The sequence below is a fragment of the Nematolebias whitei genome, chromosome 3, assembly GCF_014905685.2.
Source record: "Nematolebias whitei isolate Nwh7 chromosome 3, NemWhi1, whole genome shotgun sequence".
NCBI lineage: Eukaryota > Metazoa > Chordata > Actinopteri > Cyprinodontiformes > Rivulidae > Nematolebias > Nematolebias whitei.
The window spans coordinates 10,896,456-10,920,856 of NC_056500.1; the positions used below are offsets into that span (position 1 = coordinate 10,896,456).

Below are 24,401 nucleotides of genomic sequence, written 5' to 3' on the forward strand. Positions count from 1 at the left end.
GCTAAAGCATTTCAATGATAACAAACTTAAAAAAAAAACAACTCTTGATCATATGGAATTTTCTTGAGTAAAATCTTCATGCATTCCTCTTCTGAGAATATGAAAAAAAAAAAGGTAATGCAGTTTGGCCTGATGGCAGCAATGTTGAGAAACTTGTTTCATGGTTTGATTATTCAAGTTCAATTAGGATGTAAGAGGTGAAGCTAACAAGTTCAAGACAAGTGAAAGTGAATTAAAAACGAGCTGAAACTATTTCATGAAATCACTCAGTTGAAGCTATAATCAACAGAAAACTCTTAAAAAGTCCACTGCTGCTCACTTTAACAGTTCATCTTCAGCTAAACAGTTGAAAATGTGAACTCAATAACACAAGATGGAGAGATAAATGGTGACATAAGGCTCACTTACCGACAGAAGGAGCTTTTTAAAAAAGCGTCTGACTGATTGACTGAAAATGAAAGGACAGCTGCTCCCTGCTGGATATAGCTGTCGCTTTTACATCTTTACATGACACTCCTACTTCAGTTCAAAAGTCATGAACAGATCTGACAAAAAAAAAAAAAAAAGTTTTCATTGTTTAATCATGTAAAAACAGAGCTACTTCAAATTTAATTAGGACGAGGCCAACTTACATTTGAGAACTGAACGATATGTAATTACTGATATTCTATTTTTTTCTCCTTTTCATTATTTCCTCAAATTTGAAGCATTGTTAAAAAAAAATGAAACTGATGTAGTTTAAAATGTTTTGCCTGCAGAGCAAAATAAAGTCAGGAAAACATGAACGTCCTTGGAGAAGTAATAAGCCCAGGGATAAACCACCAGAATTATTGGATCAAAACCTTCTTATGTACAAGAAAGTTCAAAATACATTACATCTAGACAGAAAGGTTTAAATTGTGCTTTGTCTGTTTGCTTGTTACAGATTTAAATAACTTAAAATTAACACTTGAAAAAAAAAAAACAATGTTTGTTTTGAGCTATTGCTCCCAGGTCATCATGAAATATTTATATTGTTATTGATGATAGTCCTGTATATGTTAATCTAATAAATTTCTCAAACTAAAAGGTTTTGCTGCCACCATGTGGTAAAATCTACAAACTACATAGGAAGGATAAACTTGCAAGAAAAAAAAAAACAACTTTAATATTTGTTTAATATCCAAAAGTTTAAAGTTGATATCTTCAATAATATCACAAATACAGATACAGTAACAAGCAGTTAAGGAACAATATGTACCGGCATATATTTAGAGCATAAGACCTTTGTTTTTTTAAATAAATGTTAGTGCATATTTTTTGTTTAATTTCAGTTAAATTAGTTTATTGTTTATTTATACAGATACAATTGTGAAGTATTAACAAATGCCATAAACTATAATGTAACATTTGTAGCCTAAGCCAATTTGCAATGTGGTCATTAAATGGGATTTTTGCAACACAAAATAAATAAATAAATAAATAAATATAGTTTAAAAATGATTAAGACAATACATTAAAAAAAATAAATGAACAAAATAAAATAAAAAATTCTAAGACCAATAAGAATAACATTAAAGGTGACAGTTATTCAAGACTACAAAACTGGTTCCCCTTAAGAAAAAACAAAAAAGGTTAAATCATGTCATCTGGACCAGTTTCTTTAAGAAACAGTACAGTGTTTGAATAAACTAAGCCTCATTTACATGATTAATTTATTTCTATTAATCACTTAGTTTTAATTAATAGTTGTTTAAATTTTAATTTATTAATTGATTTTGCTTCTCGCCCAACTAAACAGCACCATCTAGTGGCTGAATAAAAAAAACAGCTTAATTTTTAAATGGGCGGAACCATTGACCATAGTTTATGGGCGGAACGCTTTTCGGTATGGACCCTCCCTCACTAAAGGTTGTGACGTAGGCGTCCAAGGGTAGCAACAGTTGCCTCGAGACCCTGTGGCGCTATAGTGACTGTAGCCGTGGAGACAGTTACTTACCAACGGGCGCAACACTCAGCAACAGCAGCAGCAGCATCTGGAAGTCACCGGGCGAGTGGGAGAGAGGGCTGAACTTTTGTGAAAACAAAGGTGAATATATATATTTTAAACAAGATTTAAAAACTGCTTTAATCTCGATTTAGATGGGGGGAAATTATCAGGGGTCGTCTTCACTACACAAACTTCTCTAGGTGGCTTTCGTTTCTCTCTCAACTGACGACAACATTCACGTCTCACTTTCTGCCACAGTTCGCTGACGGAAAGCGTTGTCGTTGCTACAGCAGCTCGGAAGCATCACTTTACACTTGTTGCTGCGCTGTTTTAGCGATTGTCGAGACGTGAACCCACTTCCAGCACATCAAACGCACGCACGGGCTTCCCGGTTGAGGACAGCTAATGCTAACTCGGCAGCAGCCATGAGTGGAAAGTCCGCTTGTGTCGCGTTCTCAGCCGCAGCCCAGTCTCGTTGGGTCTTTCCAACGAGGGTGAACCCATTCGGAACCGTGTTCCTACAGGTGGGAGTGTAGTTAGCACCCTTGGTTCTGTTGGTCCAAACAGTACCAACGTCCGCTGCGTGCTACGTAAGACCCGTCACAACGTTTCAAGACCTCTTTCATAGCGCGTGAGCTTTTGTTGGAGTTTTACATCACACATCTGTCTTAATGACACTCTTACATTCAAGTTGTGACACTTGAACTTGTTCTACCGGCCTGGTTCCGAAACTAAAGCTGCTCTAAACGGCTTCAGTGTTTCCTCAGTCAAAATGAAGAAATCTCATCAGATTGAGAAATGTCAGGTATCAGGAAAACAGGCAGGTAAACTGTAGGACATGTTTCTCAATAACTTCAATAACAAGGTGTGTTGCATCCAAGTGGTGCTACTGGATGCAATGTCATATTTCTTTGTCTTGTTTTTAACAAATCCAAATGTTATTTTAGAACTTAAGCTACTTTATACTCTAGTGGTGTTTTATGTTAAGCAGAACACAATCAGTGATGGCTTCTCTTACTTTCCTACAAATAATTGAGTTTATAGCTCGTGATGTAGCCAGTTTTGATCATGTTATATGTACTGAGTCAACCCAAAAGCTAATTGTCAGCAGGCAGCTTGTTCACAGTTTATAGCTTTGTTGTTAAAGTGTTTGGATTTAAGTTTGCAGATATATAGAATAATTTCAATCTCTGCCCCAACTCTAATGTGAAACATTGAGATTTTAAGTGACCATTTTAGAGTGATTTAAGAGCACATTGCATTCCTCTTTTTGCCCCAGGAGATACATTATTTCTAACAAAGCACCTTCTCTGAGACATCTGTCAGGTGCTTGGCCATTTGCATTGTTTGTTAATGAAGCAAAAGGAAGTTTATTTGCAGCATGCATGTGCCTTCAACTTATAACATCTTTAATATTTGCATTTACATCTTATAGTTATTTATCTTATGCAGGATGGGAGTTGTATTATTAGTTAGCTGTAGGATCTGAGTCGTTCTAATACTAAAATGTCCAAATGTAGGTCTTAAATTTGCCATTTAGACTTAAATGCTTAAATAAAAGCTCATTTTAGAGCAATGGTTCCTAAAGTTGGGATAATGAAACGCATTGAGGGGTTTAAATTAGTGTCAAAAATCAAATAACCTTTAGACATGACTGCCAACAGCGTGTTTAGCCTTAACTCTTACCAAAAGTAAAGCATAATGCAAATAAATGCATAATTTTTTATATTTTTTTCAGCAATACATTTGCGTTCACAAGTCTCTGTGGTTTTTATTTTGTTGGTCAAAGCTGAAAAAGTTTGGGAAAATAAACTTACCAGTCAAAAATTCTTTACAGACACAAAAAGCGTTGATTCTGTTGAAGCCGTGCGATCTTCACCAGTTTCTGCTCCCATTTAGAGTCTAACCACGTTATGTTTACATGGAAACCTGTCGTACAAATACACAAGTCATGGAACGAAAGGGGTTAGAAAGGTCCAGGTAGCGAACTGCTATTGTATTTATTTATTTTTTTAATCAGATTATTATCTTTAATAGTTCAGATCTGCATGGCAGAACAAACAAATAACGAAATGGAAAAGAACAAAACTGAGAATGATGGTTTGAAATGGGAGATAAATGTATTATTTTAATAATATTTTATTTTCTGTTGTGGAAAATTTGCCTTTTGTCATTCTAAAATCAAAGGGACCTTTATTAAATTTGCTAGCTTTACTGGCACATAAAATTTTATTTCTTCAAGGCTCCGTAGTTCAGTTTCTATAAAAGCTCCTTTTTTAATTTTTTTAAAAATTGTAAACACCTGTTGAGAACTGAAGTGATTTCTGGGGCAACGGGGGACCTGTCACAGCCTTTGGTCACGTGCTTGTGTGTGAGTTTAAACATGTATGTGTAAGCGTGTTGTGTTCGTGTGAGTGTGTTTTGCTCGTGCTGAATTTAGCTACCTTCATGTTGGCCCGGGAGGAAATCCATCCATCCAGTGTCCCAATATAGCCACGAGCCTGATGACTGTCGTCTGTGTTGGTGTTACAGTTTACAGGCAATCGGGTGCAGAGTTGCATTCTCTCTGTTCGGCGTTTGATCGTCATCTGATAATAAGGAAGTTTTAACACTTTATTACAAAACTCAAGTCAAATACAAATCAGGAAATCATAAAACTTAAAACTCCTCCTGGGACTTCTTTTGTAGAAAGGATTAGTGTCAGTTAAACATGAAATGTTGCACAATTCATTTATTTCATTTTTAGTTAATAACCATTATCCTTTCAAAATGAAACGGTTTAACTGTTGCAATCCGTTGTTTAACTACAGAGATTTTTGGAAACCACTGTAGGCTTCTGCTGCCAGGATACAAACAAACAACTCTTCTCATATGAAGATGCTGCCGCTGATTTATCCTCGTGTGTTAGCAAGCTGAAACTTGTAAAATGAAATGCTTTTCGGTCTGCTGCCTCCATCTGATGTGTCATCAGCAACATTCCTTACATTACACCTGTTTGTATCATAGCTACACGACTGGTAATTAAATTTCCTGCCGCAAACGGGACATTTGCATTACAATGACTTCCCCCCTCCTATTCAGGCAAAGGGTAGGACCAGACCCCCATTTGCTCCGCACTTTTCTTTTGTAGAGTTAAGCTGGAAAAGAGATAGTTATTTAGCAACAAAGAAGAGCTCTGTTAGTGTAAATTTACCATTAAGTAATAACCAGATTTAAGATGAATCCTTTTGGTAAAGTGCATTTTTTCCGATGAGCACAGAAAGAGACGTTAGTTTTTAGAATTTTTATTTTTTTTTGTTTGGCTCTTAATCAAAACCCTTCATTAAACCTCGGTCAGTTTTATGTAAAGCAGTTACAGAGGATACACCGCTCTGTTTTAACTTGAAGGTGGATATTCTTACACTGCTTTTAGATTCTAGTGTTTGAAAACACATTTTCTAACTCGGTAATGATTTATAAATAATGTGTACAAATTAAAAAAAAGGTTTTTATTTTTATTTTTTATCCTCAATTTTATTGTAATTTAACTTTGTGGCAGCTAGCTCGGGTTTCTAACAGCTTAAAATTATTTTTAAGCCATGAGAAAACCATGCCTGTTAAACAGAATCAGACCTGGATTATATTTTTGAATCATTGTGTTTGTTTAGGATTGCCTTTTTCATGAGAGAAGTCTTGACTAGTACAATTTTAATCAAGTTATTTAACAACACCACTACAGTATATTCAAAGATTCAAGGTTCTTTATTTGTCATATATAGGCCTGTCGCAATAAACAATATATCAATTAATCGCATGATAATTTAAAATTATCAACCTCATTTTCTTTTATCGGCTTTATCGTTTCTTCATGTCTCTCTTTGTACTGAAGACACTGGATGACAAAAGGCTTAACTCCAGTGCTCTTCACTGACTCCTCCCTTTCTCTTTTCTTTAAAATCTGTTTTATCCGTCCAAAATCACGTTTTTGGATTGTTAAAAGCAGCTAAGCTGAGAAGGTAAGCTACGAGCTAAGCTAACAGGCCGACCTCAGGAAAAAAAAAACCTCCATCTTGTCGAAGCTCCAAAATTCACGGTTGAAACCTGTGCCTTCGTGTAAAAAGTTATTTTCTCTGCAAAAAGAAGCTGAGAACTTGTTTACTGATTTTTTTTTTTAAATTAAAAGCTTTTGTGTGAAAAATGCTATGCTAAAAAGCTCAAACCACACCGAGCGTCTGCCATTTTGAGAACCGAAAAACAGGAGCGAGAGACAGCTCATGTCACGTCAAGGGGCCTCCCTCCCATTTTCTTACAGAGACATGCTGCTCGCTCCCTCACTATCCATCCTTTGATTCAAACAGTCTCAAACTGCCATCCAGTGGTCAAAAAAGGTACTACACACAAAATTAACCAACGTTTCTTCTAAAATTGGACATTACTAATTATTGTCAAATTTCAAACAATATTATCGTTTATCGCGATAATTTCTGAGACAATTAATCGCCCAGCAAAATTTGTTATCGTGACAGGCCTAGTCGTACACACCACATGTGGTACATGTGGTGGAGCGAAACTGTCTACACAGGGTCCCAGTTACAACCAACAAAAGTATTAAAACGTAAAAGAAAAACAGTAATAAGATCTAAGATATGAACTAAGAAAAATGTTAACTAAAAATACGCTAAGCACTGGTAGCATGAAGAACAATATGCCGAACAGCAGCACAAACATGAGTCTACGTGAACAGATGAGTACGAATGAACACAGACAGGAAACGGATCAGCAGCAATGATGTGATTTTATGACAACTATGTCAGCAGTGTTTGTGTAGAAACAATTCCTCCTTGAATCTGGTTCTGAAGGCAGTTTGTCAGCCTTGTGCAGTATTCAAACTCAAACGACGGCGCTGTCCCAGATTTAAAGCACCGATGAGTCACTGTCATGTCGTGTCAAGTGGTGTCTTTGAAAGCATTCTGTATACCTACATTATGACTCTGGGTCACAGGAATGCTTTCTAACAAGGCTTGCTCCTTTACTGCAATATGGCGCTTATCTCCGTTTTATAACTCAAGAATAAGTCAGCAAGCAGCCATCATCTGAGGCCATCTTTGTTGGATGTTTCAAAGAGAAATAAATCTTCATAGTCCACATGTTGAACACACAACTTAAATTCATTTTTTAACATTCATGCACCAAGACTCGTTTAGCACAAAGATTTTCTTATTATGCTCTTAAATAAAATCATAGAGTCTTTAGTTCTTTAAAATTATTTCACAGTTTATTCTTAATTAGCCAACATTGTTAAGTGAAATTCTTTGTGCGTGTCATTAATGTGGCTTTAAAGACATTAGAGGACAGTTGTGACGGAACGGCATGCCCACATATCACTTTAGTGGAATTACCCTTTTTTGCTTCTGATTTTCTCTGTATTTCGTAAATTTAACTCTCCAAAACAGCTCTTCAATCTAAAACTGTGAAATGATAAGGATGAGGGCTGGAGGTGTGCATGTATGTTTGGGGGGAGGGAGGGGGCAGTGGAAATTTGGAAAGGGTTATATGAGGTATGGCGTTGGGGGAGGAGGTGGTCAGTGTAAAGCTTAGGGAACACACAATCTCCATGGCAACAGTTTGATCTTTCTCTCCGTGGCTGTCAGGCTCGCAGCGCACACGGTGACGGAGTGGACAGGTTGTGCTGATGACCAGAGGTGGGGAGGGGAGGAGTATTCTTGGATCAGAGACAGTGGTCGGTGCTGCTTCAACCCCCCCAGCCCTGCCATCTGCAGACCCTAAGAGCTGCTTTGATTGGATTAGCCATGAATTAATGAGACAGGCTTGAAGAACAGCTTCTGTTGTGGAAATCTCTTATCATATCTTAATTTGCTCTTTGTGTGAACGTGTGGCTGTATGATCCTATAACTTCTTTCAGTAAAATGAAAACCAAAAGTGGCATAAAAGTTATTTAAAATATTAACTTGATATATTTTTTAACTAGGAAGGACAAATTCTAACTAGACATGTTGCTTTTGGATAAAAATGTGAACTATAAACAGGATTATACCTGTTTAGTGTGAAACATTTGCTCTGAGTCTGTTTAAGGGCCATAAGCATCACCTTTATTTACATTTTATTTTATCCTCCACAGAGCTGGAAAAAGGATTTCTCTACTCTCATCTGCCCAGGTTACTTTGAAATGATTCAACTTTGTGTTGAAAGTTTTGTTTTTGAATGGCCCGAGTATAAAAAGGCCTTAAAAACAGACTGTTGTCTCTTTGATGACTTGAGCATACTTCCTTTCTTTGAACAACAAGTACTTACAAAAGCACAGTAATTTTTCTAGTCAGTTTAGTTACAGCCTGTAAGAAGTCTGTCATTTTTTTTCATGGCTTCAAGACAAAAATAACTCTGCTGCCTGCACCCCCCCCCCCACTCCACCCCTCCATGTCTGAAATTATTAGCTTACATCGTATTTATTGTTGTAAGTTTCTACTTAGCGTGTGATAGAGGAATCAGGTGGGGGGATGGCATTGTTTGGTTTGGGAAGTATTCTGTTGGTTGCATAGCAACAGGCTCCTGGAAACAGGAGTGGACGGTGTTGCCACTAGCAACCGTTGTTGCTCTGCAAACAATGTGGGCCAGTGCAAACATGAGCCAAGACTGTGTGTTCCTGCTTTAAATTGAACATCTGTATGTGTTTTTCTCTGATTAAGCCCCGTTTAAGCAACAGATATTTTGATGGTTAATTATTTTGTGTGTTGACATGATCGACTGTGGCTTTAGCCACACTTTGTGTGGATTTGTAGTTGTTAAAAAAGTATTTTTGCTTGTTTTACTGAAAGTTGTGAAACTCAGGTACTTCTTAACTAGAGGAGCTGATGTAATGGTGCTAATATGGGATTTGCTTGCATAAAACCCAGCTCCTAGACTGTGTATGTACCGGTAGTTGTCTTTGTGCTGCAGGTGAAAAGTATTGGATCCTAACAGCAGACTGTCCTGAGTATTGGTTTTGTGGCAGTGTGTTGTGTCTCCTGCTGTGTTCTAGCTTTGTGAGTTTCTGAGCAGCTGGTGGGGAATTTGTGTGGCTTTTAACCTCCCCTGAACATGAAGCAGAAAGGCTCCTTTAAGCTCTCATTCACTTTCTTTATCTCTCCCCCAACTCAACCATTTGGCACACTTCACCCTTCCTATTAAATCCAGTGCTTAATAGATGAGAACATGCAGGTCAGTGCTCTGTTTCTGATCCCCACCTCACCATGCCACCCACTCATTATTGGCATAAAGCACCCCCCTCCCAGGCTTGTGTCACTTTCTCTGGTGAAAATGACAATTATAGAGAAAAATGACAGCACTCTTACACGTTTATTTTAAACTCAGCTGACACTTCATATCCAGACTCCTGGCTTTTGAATGATGCTTAAAGATTCCAGCAACTTTTTAAATGTTGTCTTCTTGTTAATATTGTTCTGATAATAGACTTTTAGCTCTTTGTTGACGTGCAGTACAGAGATGTGAAGGTGGAATATGAGAGCTTTTACATGTTAGTGTAAACGTGACTGTGCTCTGTGCTGATAAAAGGAACATGGATGTGTCACAAGAAGACTCAGAAACTTTGGACCATGAAGTAGTACTGTGTGTTGAAACTTGATCTTTCCAAGTCATGCCAACAAAACGTCTTCGTGGCATGCTTGACACATTTTACTTTTGTTTAACCACCTAGTAAAAATCTATATTTCTATAAGTTACTGCTCTCTAATACTTTATCTAATCCACACTTTAGTTCTGATCATTTATATTTGTATAAATGTACATAGTTGATTTTTGTGTGAATCATATGGAAGTCAAAAATGATCATTCCTAAATGCTATTATGTTTTGATAACTTACAACTCAAAGGTGAAATATTGTTTTATGCTACAACCATGTTATATTTTCTCATGCTTTTATTGTTTAACACCTACTTGTTAGCTTTAGGACAACAAGTAAAACTGACTTTTGGAAATACCCGACTCCCTATGTATATTTTAGTGATTCAGAGAGATATGTGATCATAATTCTGTGATGTTCCTCCAAAGAGGATGTTTCTCCGACCAGTAGTTTCCTTGATTCTTTTTTTTTTTTTTTACTGTTAAAGATTGTTGTTTTTGCCCAATCTTATATCAGTTAAGTCAGTTTCTGAAATTATTAGATGAACCAAAACTTAGACTTGGGTGCTTACATGGGTGTTATAAATTTGTGTGTAAATTTACCAAAGCCAAAAGTTTTATTTGTTCCCCCCAAATCTCTTTAAGTCCATTTAACATGAGTGATCTGGCTCCTTGCACGTCTGAAGCAGGTTGTGCATTCTCTGTATTGAGCGTATGTTCACAACTTCTTTCTTTCCCCGGCTGACTTTTTCTGAAGTCCCTTGTTTTTATGTTGCTCATCAGTTCAGCCCACCCCCAGCTGGGCCGTATCTCTCTCTCCCTTATTCCAATCCTCCTCCCCCTCTTCTCTTTGTGGCCCGACTCAAAAGTTCCTGTGGAAGAGCTTAATAAAAGAGGGGTGAGTTTGGGGGGAGTGAACGTGGAGGAGTGAGGGGTTGGAGTCGTGGTGGTCGTCATGGATTCCTCACCATAGCAACCGACAAACGTTTACAAAGCATTGAGAGATTTCCTCATATCAGCTGGATTATTGGAGTCCTCAGAGACCAGTTCTCATTTGAAACCAATGCTGGATATCGTCAAGACCTTAGCAGGGGCCGAAACCCTGCAGCCATTTTTATTTCCACCCCCTCTCATCTTATAGTGTTGAACTTGTGAAGTTTTTTTTTTTTTTTGGGTAGGGGGGTGGAGGGTCTTGCAGTTCTATTCCTTTTCTTGTCTATGCCTTGTGCCGGCTCTTTCTCTCTGTCTTTAAAAAAGAGCTTTTGTGTCGGTCCATTTTTAGCTCCCCTTTGCTATGCTGTGCACATTGTCACCCCGAGGAAAGCAGAGTAGTAGCAGTGGGTTTGGTCATCGGGAAGCAGTTTAATCCTGTTGGTAATTTGAGCTTCTCTAATATAACTTTTCCACATGTTTAGTCTGCCTGCACGGCTCTGTCTGCATAGTGCTGTGCAGCCAGAGCCACTGATTACAGCCAAAGGTGGACAACTGCAGGCTCTCTGAGAGCTTTGGTGACTCAGCTTGACTTGGCAAAACCAGAACCCCCCCCCAAGGCACATGAATGCTGAGAAAGACTGGACTTTTAATAGCATAATTAGATGTGCATTTTGATTGTAGCTTTTTGTTTTTAATTTGTACCTGTAAAGATATTTCAGTAGTTTGGAATTTGATTTCACCTTTTTCTTGTATCTTCTTGCCTTCCAGCATGCAGAACTCGGAGGGAGCGTCGGACACCACGACTGGTGTGGCAGCTCTGCGGTCCTCGTCATCAGCCCAGGCTCCTGTGGTGCAGCCTGTCCCAGCGTCTCAGCAGGTAGTGTAACACCTCTGCCCTGCTGCCAGTAAACTGACAGGAGGCTTCAGGATGTCAAATACAGAAGAAAAGTCTTTTTTCTTTTTCTTTTAAGAAATCAAAAACTTCTCACAATAGATTTTGTGCGTACTGTCCCAAGTGAATAGAGTACAACAAACTCTTCCAGAGCACCTGAAGCTCAGTATTAAAAATCACACCAGCACAAAATACATTTTCAAATGTTCAGCTTTGTCATTAACATGTGCTGCCACCTTCAGCTCTGCCTGGGGATGTTTATCTGTTAAATACATGAAGAAACTCCACGATGACTGTAAGATTCAACCACATGAGTTGAACTCATCTCATTTAATTTTGTCCCATGTTTCCTGTATGTTTCTTCTGCTTTCTAATGAATGTAAACATACAGCTAAAATAATGCTAGAATCAGAAGGAAGTCATGGCATTTCATGTAATGCACATGTTTATGTTTTTATTAATCCTTATTTTTATGGACTTCTATTTAACATTGTATTTCAGGGCTTGTATGAGTAAATGACAGTTTAATATATCCTCAAAGCTCATGATACATTTATTGAATAATAATAAACCTTCATTTGATATAGGTCTTGCTTTGTGTGTCTTCCCATCATGTGCTGACTGCTCTGTGTTTAGATTAGTGCGTTTGTGTGACTGAACATACATACCTATGTAATTGAGTTATGTCTTGTATCCACACAGAGGGTGCTGGTTCAAGCCACAGGCTCAGCTCAGAAAGGAGGACAAGTACAACAGCTTTCAGTGTCCAGGGTCCAACAGGTCCCTCAGCAGGTACACAGTACTCTGCATACCTGCACAGCTCTGAGCGCATCTGAACTCCCCTCAGTTTATAGGCTTCTTCAGACATGTTCAGAAATAATTTTAAGTTACTTTCATGAAGCAATAAAATATATGCAGTCTAACAAGGTTGAGTCAGGGTCAGTCAGTCAATAGGAAGCAGCCATCATGGCACTAACGATCAGTCGCTAAGCTGATGGTCCTTTTGCATGTGAACAACTAGTTTTGGCTGTCACCAGCAAACTGGTTGATCCATTATGAGAAGGTGCTGCTATGAGTTTGTTGCAACTCCTCAGACTGAAGAAATCTTTTGGATAAAAGATGAAACGTTTCGACAAAGAAGAACCCGTCCAGAGGACCTGACTCAACCTTGTTAGATTTAGCGACATGGATTATTGAGCATGCATCGAAACACATTCTGTTCTATTTTATCGTTAAGTGTGGAAAAGATTAAATTGCTGTCATTAAAATAATAAAATCAAGGTTGTCTAAACCAGCAAACAGCCTGTTGTTTGGCTTTTTAAACTACTACTACTACTTTTACATCCAGATTGTAAAACAGTCAGTCTGGTAAACAACTGGTCAGGCTTTTGGTTAACTCATGACAAAATACAAACAATAATGAAGTCTTGTTTTAAACGTTGTAGGACACCGGTCTTTGCAGCCTATTCATTCCCTAAAGCCAATAATGCAACAGTCGTAGCTTCTATTGGTGGTATCGTGTTAGTAAGGATGCTCAGCAGTGGTTTTGTTCTGCCCTAAGTTTTACTATCAATAGTTATATGTAAATAATGCTTAAAAAACATTTGTAGTTTGTGAACTCCAGGAGAAAAACTAGTAAAGTAATAAAATATTAAACAAGAGTTTCTAAAATGTTCCTAATTATAAAACTTTTAAAACATAAAACTGTGGAACTGCTCTTTAAACCTCTAATCTGGTTATGAGACAATTCTTTAGTTGTCAAAATACAAAAAAAAAAATACAAATTGTAAAGCACTTTCAGACCAGCACTGGAGCTTTAAAAAAATGGCATCGTGCTTGTTGGAATCCCTGCTCTGCCAAACAAACCAAATGTGACTCTGATTTGCTTTTTGTCAGAAGCCTTTTGTTTTTACGAACATTTGGAATCTCCAGCTACAGGTTTAGCTGGACCAAAAAAAAGAAAAGGCAAATTTAGATTGCAGCTCACTTAGAGAACACAAGATGTAGCACTTCCTGTTACAGCAGTAAAATGTTTTCTGCACATTATTAAGTCTTCAATATGTAATCAAACCGTTTAATGTGTGAGGTAATGAGGACTTCTTGTAATCGTCTCTGGGTCTCAGTGTTTCGTGTTGACTGGTGTTCCTGAAGGCTTGAACCAAATCCCAATATTTTATTCCTCCATTTTAATTTAGTAGTTTATGACTCACCATTTATATAACTTAACCATCATTATCATCTCAGTGTTGCTTTCGGTGAATCACGTGTATGTTTGTCTCAGATTAAATTTAAATAATTTCAATTACAAATTGTGGGCATTAGTAAAATAACTTTTCTGGTTTTGTTCCTTATCAACTTCACTTTTTATATGCCTTGGGTCATATAAAAAGACTTTCTGACATGCCGTGCTGTCACCTTGTTGCATGTTAACACCTACTTGTTTGCATGTTTATTCCTTATTCGCAGGTGTATTAAATTAACATGACAGACATATTTATTCTGTTGACTCTTTGTATATGCAGCAGGTGCAACATGTCTACCCATCCCCAGTCCAGTATGTAGGAGAAAGTGGAGATGCTGTTTATACCAATGGAACTATGTAAGCTCTGTTACTACTAAATGTTTCTCACATAAAAATAGTTCTAAAAATGAGGTAGTAAGATATTTATTTTTGGTCAGTTTAACTCAAAATTTAGAAGAATCTATTGGTAAAACTAAAAACAATTCAAAAACTGAATCCAATCACAGAACTGCTCCTAATATTTAGCTCCTCTTCAAAACAAGACCTTTTTCTGATTATTTTAAATGTGTCACACTTACTGGTTTTAAAGTAGCTGTAATCTCTGGACCATTCAAGCCACAAGACGTTTTCCCTCCACAGTTTAAACTGTTATGACTAGCGTGATGAATTATTTGGATGACATTAGTTATATTGTTGTCTATGTCAACACAATAGTGTTGCATAATTTCAGCTTTATTTTAGTTGCTTTACACATTATTTAGTACTCGCAAAGCAAAAGTTTACTTAGTTTTTTAAAATGTAACGTAAATGTACTTGCATGCTAATGACAGCGATCTCTCCCCAGTCGCACAGCCTACTCCTATAACCCTGAGAGTCAGCTGTATGGGCAGAGCAGTGGGGGGACCTACTTTGACTCTCAGGCCGGTGGAGCTCACGTCACCACGGTGGTCTCCTCTGCTAGTAGTGGTGTGCCCCCTCATGGCATGGTTGGCATCACCATGGACGTGGGCAGCAGTCACATCATTTCCAGTGGCAGCACCTACCTGATTCATGGCGGGAACATGGAGGGAAGCCGCAACCACATATCACACTCATCACGCTCCTCCTCAGCTATGGTGAGCAATACACATCCTGCTGTTACTGTGGTAGGAGTATAACATGTGTAGAGAGCATCCATCCATCCATCCATCCATCATCCATCCATTATCTTTACCCACTTCTTCCTTTTTGGGTTGCTTGGGTCACTGGTGCCCATATCCAGCCATCACTGTGCCAGAGGCGGGGTCCACCCTGGACAGGTCTTAAGTCCATCACAGGGCTAAATCAGTCACCAACACCAAAACCTTAAGGCAGGTCCATAAGGTGGTATCTCACTGGGCTTTGACTGCTGGTTACTGACATTTGTGAGGAAGTCTTTAAACTGTTTGTAGGGCTTCTTAATTTTCTTGCATGCTTCGCAGAGGCATGCAGCTATATCACTTGAGTTTAACACGTAAAATTACGCTGTGCGGCTAATTTTCTCTCTAAACGGTCAGCGTCGTCGCTGGTGTCTTGAACCCGTCTCGAACTCCTCCCAGGTTTGTTGCAAGCATCTTCAACTAGTCTCGAGTGCTAAAGCTGTAATTTGACACCACTCCACAAATTCTCCTCTGACAGAAGACATGTCCAGGACTAAAAATCACCACTTCTGACAAATGGTGATTATTATCAACTGGTCCAAACCTCCCGATATTAGTTTTAGATTACATTAAAAATGCTCATTGCTGCTGAGGTGAGTATGAAATGAGCCAAGGCAGGTGTAATGGGGGCAGAGTGGACAACAGAGTAACGTGCACGGCTTAGAATACAGTTTTTCAAACTGTCCATACAACAATAAGCCATGGGGCTTATTTTTTAATTCAGTTGCTCAGTTCACGGCTTGCTCACATTGTTGCAAACACAAAGAATTCAGTGAGGCTACAACAAAACGTGCCTGTTTTCTTACAATTCTTTTGCAACTTTGAGTCACCATCTGGTCTCCAACAATTAAAGTCCAGTGAGATACTACAGTGAGAAATATATTCTGTTGCAAAGAGTCCAGATGATCTCCTTTTTATAGAAACTGCTGTCTGTGCTTGTATCCTGGTTGACAACTCAGTCCCAGGAACCTGCAGCGTGAGTCTGGGCCTCGTACCTCTGTATGAACACCTACAGAGAACAGCGGTCCAACACCATGAGCCTGGAGAACCAGGACTATATAATAATTCAACACTGGATTGTTTCAGAGGTTTTCACAAGCACTTGAGCACCCTATGAAACAAATAAACCCCTGGGGCTCATTACCATTTGGCTAAGGGTCCTCTGGAGCCTTAAAGGCTTGGAACACCGCCTGCTTCTTTTCCTTTTCTTCTGTGTCACATTTGGCAGCAGTACTACGTCTTTTTTTAACTTGATTCTCTTCCACTACACAGAATATTCCGGCTTTTGTCAGTCACTTCAGTCGCTGGTCAGACTAATTAGTTAATTTATTTTGGTCATCCAATGATATAAATTAATTGTGAGTGTGTTTTCAATTGGCTCATGCAACTTACTCGGTCTTCTCTTCAGTTTTACGAACTGTTATTTTATAAGTTTGACGAACTCTAGGATGATTAGCATAGTTGACCCTCTGTCTCAAATCTTGAGGTGACCTGTGCCCCTGTCTGTTGTTTCTATTTGCATAAAGTGTCTGACCTGAAGCCTTCAGTGAACAGCTTAACCCTATGAGTCCCTTGATTTGCATGCTTTTGTCAGCCAATAATAGAATTGGCTGCAACACTGACCAATTTTAATGGAAATGCAGAGATGTGGCTGCTCGCTAACAGTCTTATTTCCTTTATCTCTTTTCTCTGTTCTTTGTCTTTATGTCCCTGCTTATTTCTGTCCCCTTCCCTTTTTGTGTCTCCTACCTCCTCCCCTTCTACATCCTCTGTTTTGCATGGTTTTTTTTCTGTAGCTTGAAATGGCGATTGAAAACCTCCAAAAGTCTGAAGGAATTGCAAGTCACAAAAGCAGCCTGCTCAACAGCCATGTAAGTCAAAAAGGAACTTTCTTTGGAGAGGAAGGGAGAGAAAAAGGAGAAAGCTGTGGCTGAACCTCGGGGCTGTGTTCTGCTTGTGTGAGCACACTGTCTGCTGCTAGCTTAGCTACTTTGCACTGTCCCATTGACATTCACAAGTATTGAATTTTGTTTTCATGCTTGATCTGCACTCGTTTAAGCTTTCCTAAACACAAATCTTGTGTATTTGCTTTCATACTCTGCATGACTTAATGGTGTTCTCTTTTTAAAGAAGAATTTGATCATTGGGGATAGACTTGAAAGTACCTTTTTTTTTGCCTAATTGTAGATGAAAAGTCTTTGTGCTTTTGTACAAAGCGTTATGACATGGTCATCCACAACATTTACAAGAAACAATGAGTTTTGCAGGTGAATGTTTGATTTAGCCAGTTTCTAATCCTGCAGCCCCTGACTGCATCAGTCAAGAAATAAAACCTGAACTGAAGCACAGAATGAACGCAGTGGTCTGTCTGGCGTTCAGAAATAGCAGCTTGATGTGTGAGTTGACGTGTGTGATATCTGTCTTTTCATATGTTAAAATATTCACTGCTCCTTTTTGCTGCCTTGCACAGAGAAAGAAGAATTTGTCTCCTGGGGGTGACTGATGGTGCGTCTGTATTTTTCTGTATATCTTTAGCTGCAGTGGCTGCTGGACAACTACGAGACGGCGGAGGGGGTGAGCCTGCCCCGATGCTCACTGTATAACCATTACTTGAGGCACTGTCAAGAACAGAAACTGGATCCGGTCAATGCAGCCTCCTTTGGGAAACTCATCCGCTCCGTCTTCATGGGCCTGAGGACTCGCCGCCTCGGCACCAGGTAGGAAGCAGTTACTGCAGACGCTAATGACTGTAATTCTGCAACTGTTATAGATGTGACACGTGTGATGATGCTTATAGGCACTGGAGATTTGCTGGTAGAAAAGGGTAATCATAGTGATTACACTGATGGTAAGGCTTCTTCTCACTGGTTTCTGGCTTTCCACTCACTGTGTCCGTCAGAGGCAACTCTAAGTATCATTACTATGGCATCCGAGTGAAGCCAGATTCACCCCTCAACCGGCTGCAGGAGGACACCCAGTACATGGCCATGAGGCAGCAGCCAGTCCACCAGAAACAGAGGTCAGCCTTTTATATCCTCAGTCTTCTTCACTACCCTGTGATTACTTCTTCCCAATGTTTTTTTTATTATTTAGTACCTTTTTTTGTGTGTTGACTGTTGTAATCTGTGTATTTATTTGTAAACTGAATTTTTTTTTAGTGACCTGACAAAATATTTGTACTAGATAACGTGATCTGTTTGCATTCTGAAAGGAAGTTGGTGAAACTTTTTCAAGCGATTTCAGATTAATCCAAACTAAAAGCAAAAGAACTGTTCAGGTCCCAGTACTCTTGGGAATATGAATATAATTATATTTCTTTACTCCATCCAAGTTCTGCAAAAACCTTAAGTACTAAATGTATGCATACACATTTATATAGTTACTTAATTTACCAATTTTTACCTTATTAATTATATCTGATTTATATAATGGTTATTGAGGTTGTTCATTTTTGGATTTCATAATTTTTTATTTGTTATTTAGATTAGCATTCATCATATCTTTTTCTTCAGTGGCAGATTTTTTAAAACTCTATTTTAAAATGGAATGATGGCAGTCTCACCAAAACCCTGTGAAAGAATAAAAACAAGTTAAAGTATCAAACACAACATATGTGTATATAAAAAAAATAAAAAAAATTAAAAAGTCATTTAAAAACCCTATTTTACTTTTACACTTTTTGCTACATATAGTCAAGTTGAAAACATTTTTTTTTCTCCATTCTTTTAGTATTTTCTAATAGCATTTTTATTTCTAGTGCCTTTGATTTTCCTCTGGATCAGGTTTGAGAACTTGTGAGCAATGAGCTCTTCATCTGCAGAATCAGTACTCGAGGCCTAAATGATCCGAATTGTTTCATCGTAGACCTTTTATAGTTTTATTCTCGATCATCTAAGCCAGCTAACGTGCACACCTTGTGCCCGTTTGTGTGCACAGGTTCAAGCCTCTACAGAAGGTGGACAGCATGTCTGACAGCCTGTGTGGCAGCTCCCAGCACTGCAGCAGCACTCCAGAGCAGTCAGTAGCTGCTCAGAGCCAACATCATCAGCAGTATATAGGTAAACACAAGACCTGACATTTAGTTTCTTTTCTTTGACATTCTACCCAAATCACTGTAGAAAATCATATTTGTACTGCCACATGTTGGCTTGACTCCGTTGTGCTTTAAGCAAACTTGTTCAGGTAAATGTTTCTCAAACAGTTGTTTTTGTACATACACTTTCTGAGCTAATATCAAAACAAATACAGTTCATTTCATTTGCTTTTCATTGATTTTCTCTTGTATATTTTTGTTCCTTTGCACAGATACCGCTCACTCCCTGCCTCCTTTTCCCTCCCCTGACCTGGGCACCCAGCCTCTGCCTGAGCGCATCAGCATGAGTGACATCAAGAAGTTGCAAACGCTCTACAGAGGCCACTGCGAGGTGGGTCCACCTCTCTGAAAATCATCTTGCTAAGGATGCAACTGATCTCTACATGTTGAAGAGGGGCTCGTGGTTTAATTTAGTTGCTTTTAGAGTTGCAGTTTGTCACATTGTCAGAAGTTAAAGAGATACTAGTAATAAATGTATTTGTAAATATGTGCTGTATGTTAAAAAGTAACTTTTCAGAGATCTACATTTAGTTGCAGAATAAACCTAAATATAAGTTAAACACCACAAAGTGTGTGGATCCACACTGCAGACCAGTTCAGTCTCTGTTTACTGAGTACTGCAGTGACAGCTGGAGATTCCTGTCTAATGTCATAATGATGGTCTTATTTTGAAGGATCACTGAGAAACCAAAGAACAGCCGTCAGCAGCTGTCCTATTTCCAAACAGAAGATATATGTTGTAAGATGTTCTGCAAAAATGTTGATTTCTCAACAGCATTTCAGTCAGCAGAGCATAAATCAGGTTGTTTTGTTAAACACCAGTGAGTTTGAGCTGCTGGAAGTGTAAACTCACAATGAGCGTAGAAATAATGCAGAACATGAGAATTTCAGACTTTACAGCCAGGACAGAAGCTGCAACGCTCTGGGTTCATCATATTATCCCTGCGCTCCCCTTGTTCAGCGTCTCCACACTCCCTTTTGTTCCAGCCGTCTTTTCATCTCCACGCAGCTTTCAGGACATGCCAATTAACCTTTCAGCATGCTGGGTGGACATCTCGGTGTCTTTGTGGCGGCTCCCCTTAGGCCTTTGTGCTGTCTTGTCTGCGGACAGGCACATGAGCGCCTGTCTTTGTCTGCCGACACGTTTCTGTCACTCTCGCAGCTCTCTGCTGTTAAACGTTTATTCATTTTACTTTTTGATCGCCAGCACTGACCAGCGAGGACGTCATCCAAGAGGAAATCACTTAAAGTTACAACACAAGAACAAAACACAAGTTTACTTGCAGTTTACAGCTTCATCTGTTGAGAAACGCAGCGTTTATTTACTGTTGTCATGGCAACAGCTGGTCTCAGAACAAGCAGTCAGGCGTCATTAAAGTCCTTTTTTTTAATCATTAGACATTTAGCGAAGCATCGGGGTTAATAAATCACACTGAAAACCACCGGAGCTGGCGTGTTAATGCAGAGACACGAAACATTTAGATTGGTAAAGCTCTGCTGCAGGCTGTGATCCTGCATGTGAACACGTGTTATTTCTCTTCCAAACTAAAAAAAAATAATAATAATAATTTAAGCATGTTGTTTTTCTTGTGTGGCCCAAAAACCGTGGAGGCAAAATGTGCTCGTTTTAGAGGGAATGGGGGAATTCTTTCTTTTGTTTTGGAGTTCTGTGTTTGACCTGTTGCTGAGGGCAACCATAAACACGGTTGCCATGGCAACACCTAGAGAGGAAGCAAAAACATATCATGTGATTGAAGCTTACGCTGCGGCGTAACAAGATCCAGCAGCAAGTGCTCGTCCTGCCAGAGAGAGAAAGGAGAGGCTCTCTGGTGATAAGATGCTGAATGTAGAGATTTACTGACTGCTTGAAGCAGATTAATAAATGTTGCTTTGGCCTAACAAACAAGGCTTTTAAAACTTGTGCTGTGCTGGATTTTACTTGTATTAAAATGATTTGACATCAGTTTTCATGCACTCTTTAAGAAATCATTGTAGATCAGAAAGTTGTGGCTGCTTCCTTTGAAATGTTCTGCTTTCAAACAGGAACAGATTCTCATTGGTTGGTTACGAACACTACAAGTACGCAGTATGCTGTTCTGCTTTATAAATCTTAAAAACAACTATGAAGTGAAATGAATCAAAAAGCATCTGAAGCCTGGATGTGACCTGTCTGAGTCTCCTGATGATTAATGTGCAGGGAGGTGTGTTTAAACTGGCTCAATGTGTAACCGAGAGGACCCAGGGTGAGCGAGAGGCTGCCTGCAGAAACTTTGTTGTGTGTCTGGTTGCCATGGTTCATCTCTGTCTGTTTTGACCTCCCCTCTTCTCCCCCTTCCTCTCTTTCTTCTCCTTCCCCTTCGTCCTCTCCCTCCCTCCCAGGCCACTTTGGATGTGGTGATGAATCTCCATTTCCACTACATCGAGAATCTCTGGCAGACCTTTTGGAATTCAACACCACCACCTAGTGACGGAAGCACAACCCTCCCCAGCAGGTCCGTTTACACAGACACCATGAGCTCTCACAAATGACCCCCGGGGGTGTCTCACCTAAACATAAATTCATCTGAGTTTTTCCCTGCAGCGATGACGACCTGGATCGTGTGATTCCCAGAGAGAAGCTGATCTCTCTGTGTAAATATGAACCAGTCAGACTGTGGATGAGAAGCTGTGATCACATCCTCTACCAGGCTCTGGTGGAGATCCTCATCCCCGACGTGCTGCGTCCTGTTCCCAGTCAGTACCACTGTCGTTTCTGAAAGAGTTTACTTTACAAACCACTTCGTTGTTTACTAAGTAAACAACTTCCTGTTAATTATATGAGGAAACTACTGGAACTTTTGATATAAAAATCCAGCAAATATTTCCAGTTGTGTTCACTTTAAATGATAATCAAATCAACTTGTAGTTAAATTTGATGTAAGCCTGGAGACGCTGTTTAATAAGGATTGGATTATAACCTCTTTGTAATTCCTGTAGATAAAATGTTTTTTAGTTTACGATGTAATCCAGGATGTTCTTTCTTCAGGCACGCTCACTCAGGCCATCAGAAACTTTGCCAAGAGTCTGGAGGGCTGGCTCACTAACGCCATGAGCAGCTTCCCACAGGAGATCGTTCGCACTAAGGTCGACAGAAACTCATGATTTAATAAACCGTGTGTCACCGTCTCTCAAATATCCCGTTAACTGAACATTTTATCATTTTTTCATCACGAGGCCCTCTCCTTTTACTCCCTGACGTGATTTGAGGTGTGTGTAACCCAGAGCTCTAAATGTTTTGCTCCTCGTGGTGCAGGTGGCAGTGGTCAGTGCGTTTGCTCAGACTTTGAGGCGATACACCAGCCTCAACCACCTGGCCCAGGCGGCTCGCGCCGTCCTCCAGAACACCTCTCAGATAAACCAGATGCTCTCTGACCTCAACAGGGTGGACTTTGCCAACGTCCAGGTAAGATCCTCTGATGGTTTTCTTGGTCTGCTCACAGTCCACTGTGGTTTTTCTCTGAGTCTGGGTGTTGTCTGTCACAGGAGCAGGCTTCCTGGGTGTGTCAGTGTGACGAGAGCGTGGTCCAGCGTCTGGAGCAGGACTTTAAGGTCACCCTGCAGCAGCAGAGCTCTCTGGACCAGTGGGCCACCTGGCTGGATAACGTGGTCTCTCAGGTCCTCAAACCTCACCAGGGCAGCCCCAGTTTCCCCAAAGCAGCTCGCCAGTTCCTGCTCAAGTGGTCGTTTTACAGGTATGAAAGAACAACACCTTTCTTTACAACGGTTTAAAAACAAATAAACGTAAGCTACAAAATGTGCACTTCTCTCCCTCGAGCAGCTCGATGGTGATCAGGGATCTGACCCTGCGCAGCGCTGCCAGTTTCGGCTCCTTCCACTTGATCCGCCTGCTCTATGACGAGTACATGTTTTACCTGGTGGAGCACCGCGTGGCCCAGGCCACTGGAGAAACTCCCATCGCTGTTATGGGGGAGGTAAGAACATCTGCATTCTAAACACTAGAATACCAACAAATAATAGTCATTGAAAATAGTTTTTTAAATTCTCTCAACAGTTCAGTGACCTGAGCTCCATGATGCCTTCACTCATGGAGAAAGGTAAGCTTCATGTTTAGACCAAAACAATTAGAATTTTTTTTAAACGTGCATCTTCAGCTTTCAGCTGAGATGAACAGAGCAGCAAACTATGCTGAGATGGGAACTGTTGAGAATAAAATGTCCCATCGTTCTGTTCATGCAGATGCGTCCTTCTCAGACGAGATGAATTTGGGCAGCGATGGCGACGCGTCCACCGGTCCAGCTGAGCCAGCTGTGAAGAGGGAGCGGATTGAACTGAGCCACCCTCTGCAGGAGATGTGAGTCCAGTCCAGCAACAGGAACCAGCGTCTCTCCCTTCTTCAGCAGTGAGCGTGTGATGTAAATAGAGAAGGATGTAGCAGCATCGTCAGCCCTCCCCCCACCAGCTTTTATAAAGATGAACTTCTTTTTTTTTGTTTGTTTAACTCATGGGGGGGGGGGGGGGGGGTTAACACAAATCAAAATGTTTTTATCTTTTAGTTTGAACTGTGAATTATTCTGTGCAGCAGCTTCTTGTTGGCGTGGTGGCGTCTGTGAGTCATTTCCTGTCCTCCTTAGTTTCAAGCTTCCCGTAGCCGTGCCATGGTGTCATTTGAGTGCCTTAGATTGCTAACTTGGAACCCACCACCACAGATCGTATATCTGCCCCTCAGCTGTGCCTCAACCACAGTACGAATGTATCGTCTCCAAACCTCAAACACTCGAAGCACCTTCTGCATCGATCAGGTGTTGGCGTGCTCTCCTTGTTGCCTCTTTTATCAGCTTGTAGCAAATAAGTGTGAAAAAAGGTCAAAGAAGAGAAGAACCCAAAGGACCTTTCCTTTTGTCATTCCACCAGCTTGACCAAGTGTTTCCTCTGTCAGGCAGGAATCAGGAAGAACTTGCCTGTTGCGTGTTTGTTTACCTCAATATTTCTGTCGTGTGTGCAGTTTGGCTCAGATGTCACAAGGGGAGTGTAAGAAACAGCCACGTTTTTTATCCTGCGTCCTTATTTATTGTAACAACTTCTACACATTCCTCTGATTGACCGCTCATCGGTTTTAGCAGCAGTTGGAGGACACACACACACACGCCATTATTTCAATCACCACCAAGTTGGAACAATTCCAGATTAATCAGCGTAATGGAGACAGGAAGTTAAAGAAGCGATGGACCTGTAGGCCTAAACCCTTCACAATAAAAGCTTCCTGCTGGCATCTGAGCCACGCTCTCCCCTACTTCACTTACTTTGACCTCAAGCTGTTACTCAGTTAAAGTCTTATACTGTGTGTTATTTAGGAAATGTTAATAATAAATTATATATACATATATCTTTATATGATGTAGAAAGTGCGTGCTTTGTGGCCTTTGCCTAATCTTCTGTTGCTGTATTTGGTCACATTGTATCAAATAAAATGTTTTCTTTT

General features: G+C 39.8%; 1 protein-coding gene across 1 annotated transcript; it reads left to right on the forward strand.

The window, feature by feature from the left end:
* The first annotated feature begins 1,926 nt into the window (after positions 1-1,926).
* Positions 1,927-23,372, forward strand: rfx2 (regulatory factor X, 2 (influences HLA class II expression)). The gene is made up of 18 exons (XM_037697994.1): positions 1,927-2,068; positions 11,286-11,394; positions 12,112-12,201; positions 13,932-14,008; positions 14,496-14,766; positions 16,626-16,700; positions 17,365-17,546; positions 17,729-17,848; positions 18,766-18,887; positions 19,135-19,253; positions 21,302-21,414; positions 21,504-21,655; positions 21,948-22,045; positions 22,215-22,364; positions 22,445-22,653; positions 22,740-22,893; positions 22,974-23,016; positions 23,159-23,372. The coding sequence occupies exons 2-18, from the start codon at positions 11,287-11,289 to the stop codon at positions 23,275-23,277; spliced, it is 2,202 nt and encodes a 733-aa protein (XP_037553922.1). The 5' UTR covers positions 1,927-2,068; position 11,286; the 3' UTR covers positions 23,278-23,372.
* Positions 23,373-24,401: the final 1,029 nt, after the last annotated feature.

Bases quoted from the DNA above. Each gene is read 5' to 3' on its own strand.
- rfx2 (XM_037697994.1), top strand. From the start codon at position 11,287: ATGCAGAACTCGGAGGGAGCGTCGGACACCACGACTGGTGTGGCAGCT. The intron at 16,701-17,364 runs GTAAGTCAAAAA...GTATATCTTTAG, and splicing joins GCAGCCTGCTCAACAGCCAT to CTGCAGTGGCTGCTGGACAA. The intron at 17,547-17,728 runs GTAGGAAGCAGT...TGTGTCCGTCAG, and splicing joins ACTCGCCGCCTCGGCACCAG to AGGCAACTCTAAGTATCATT.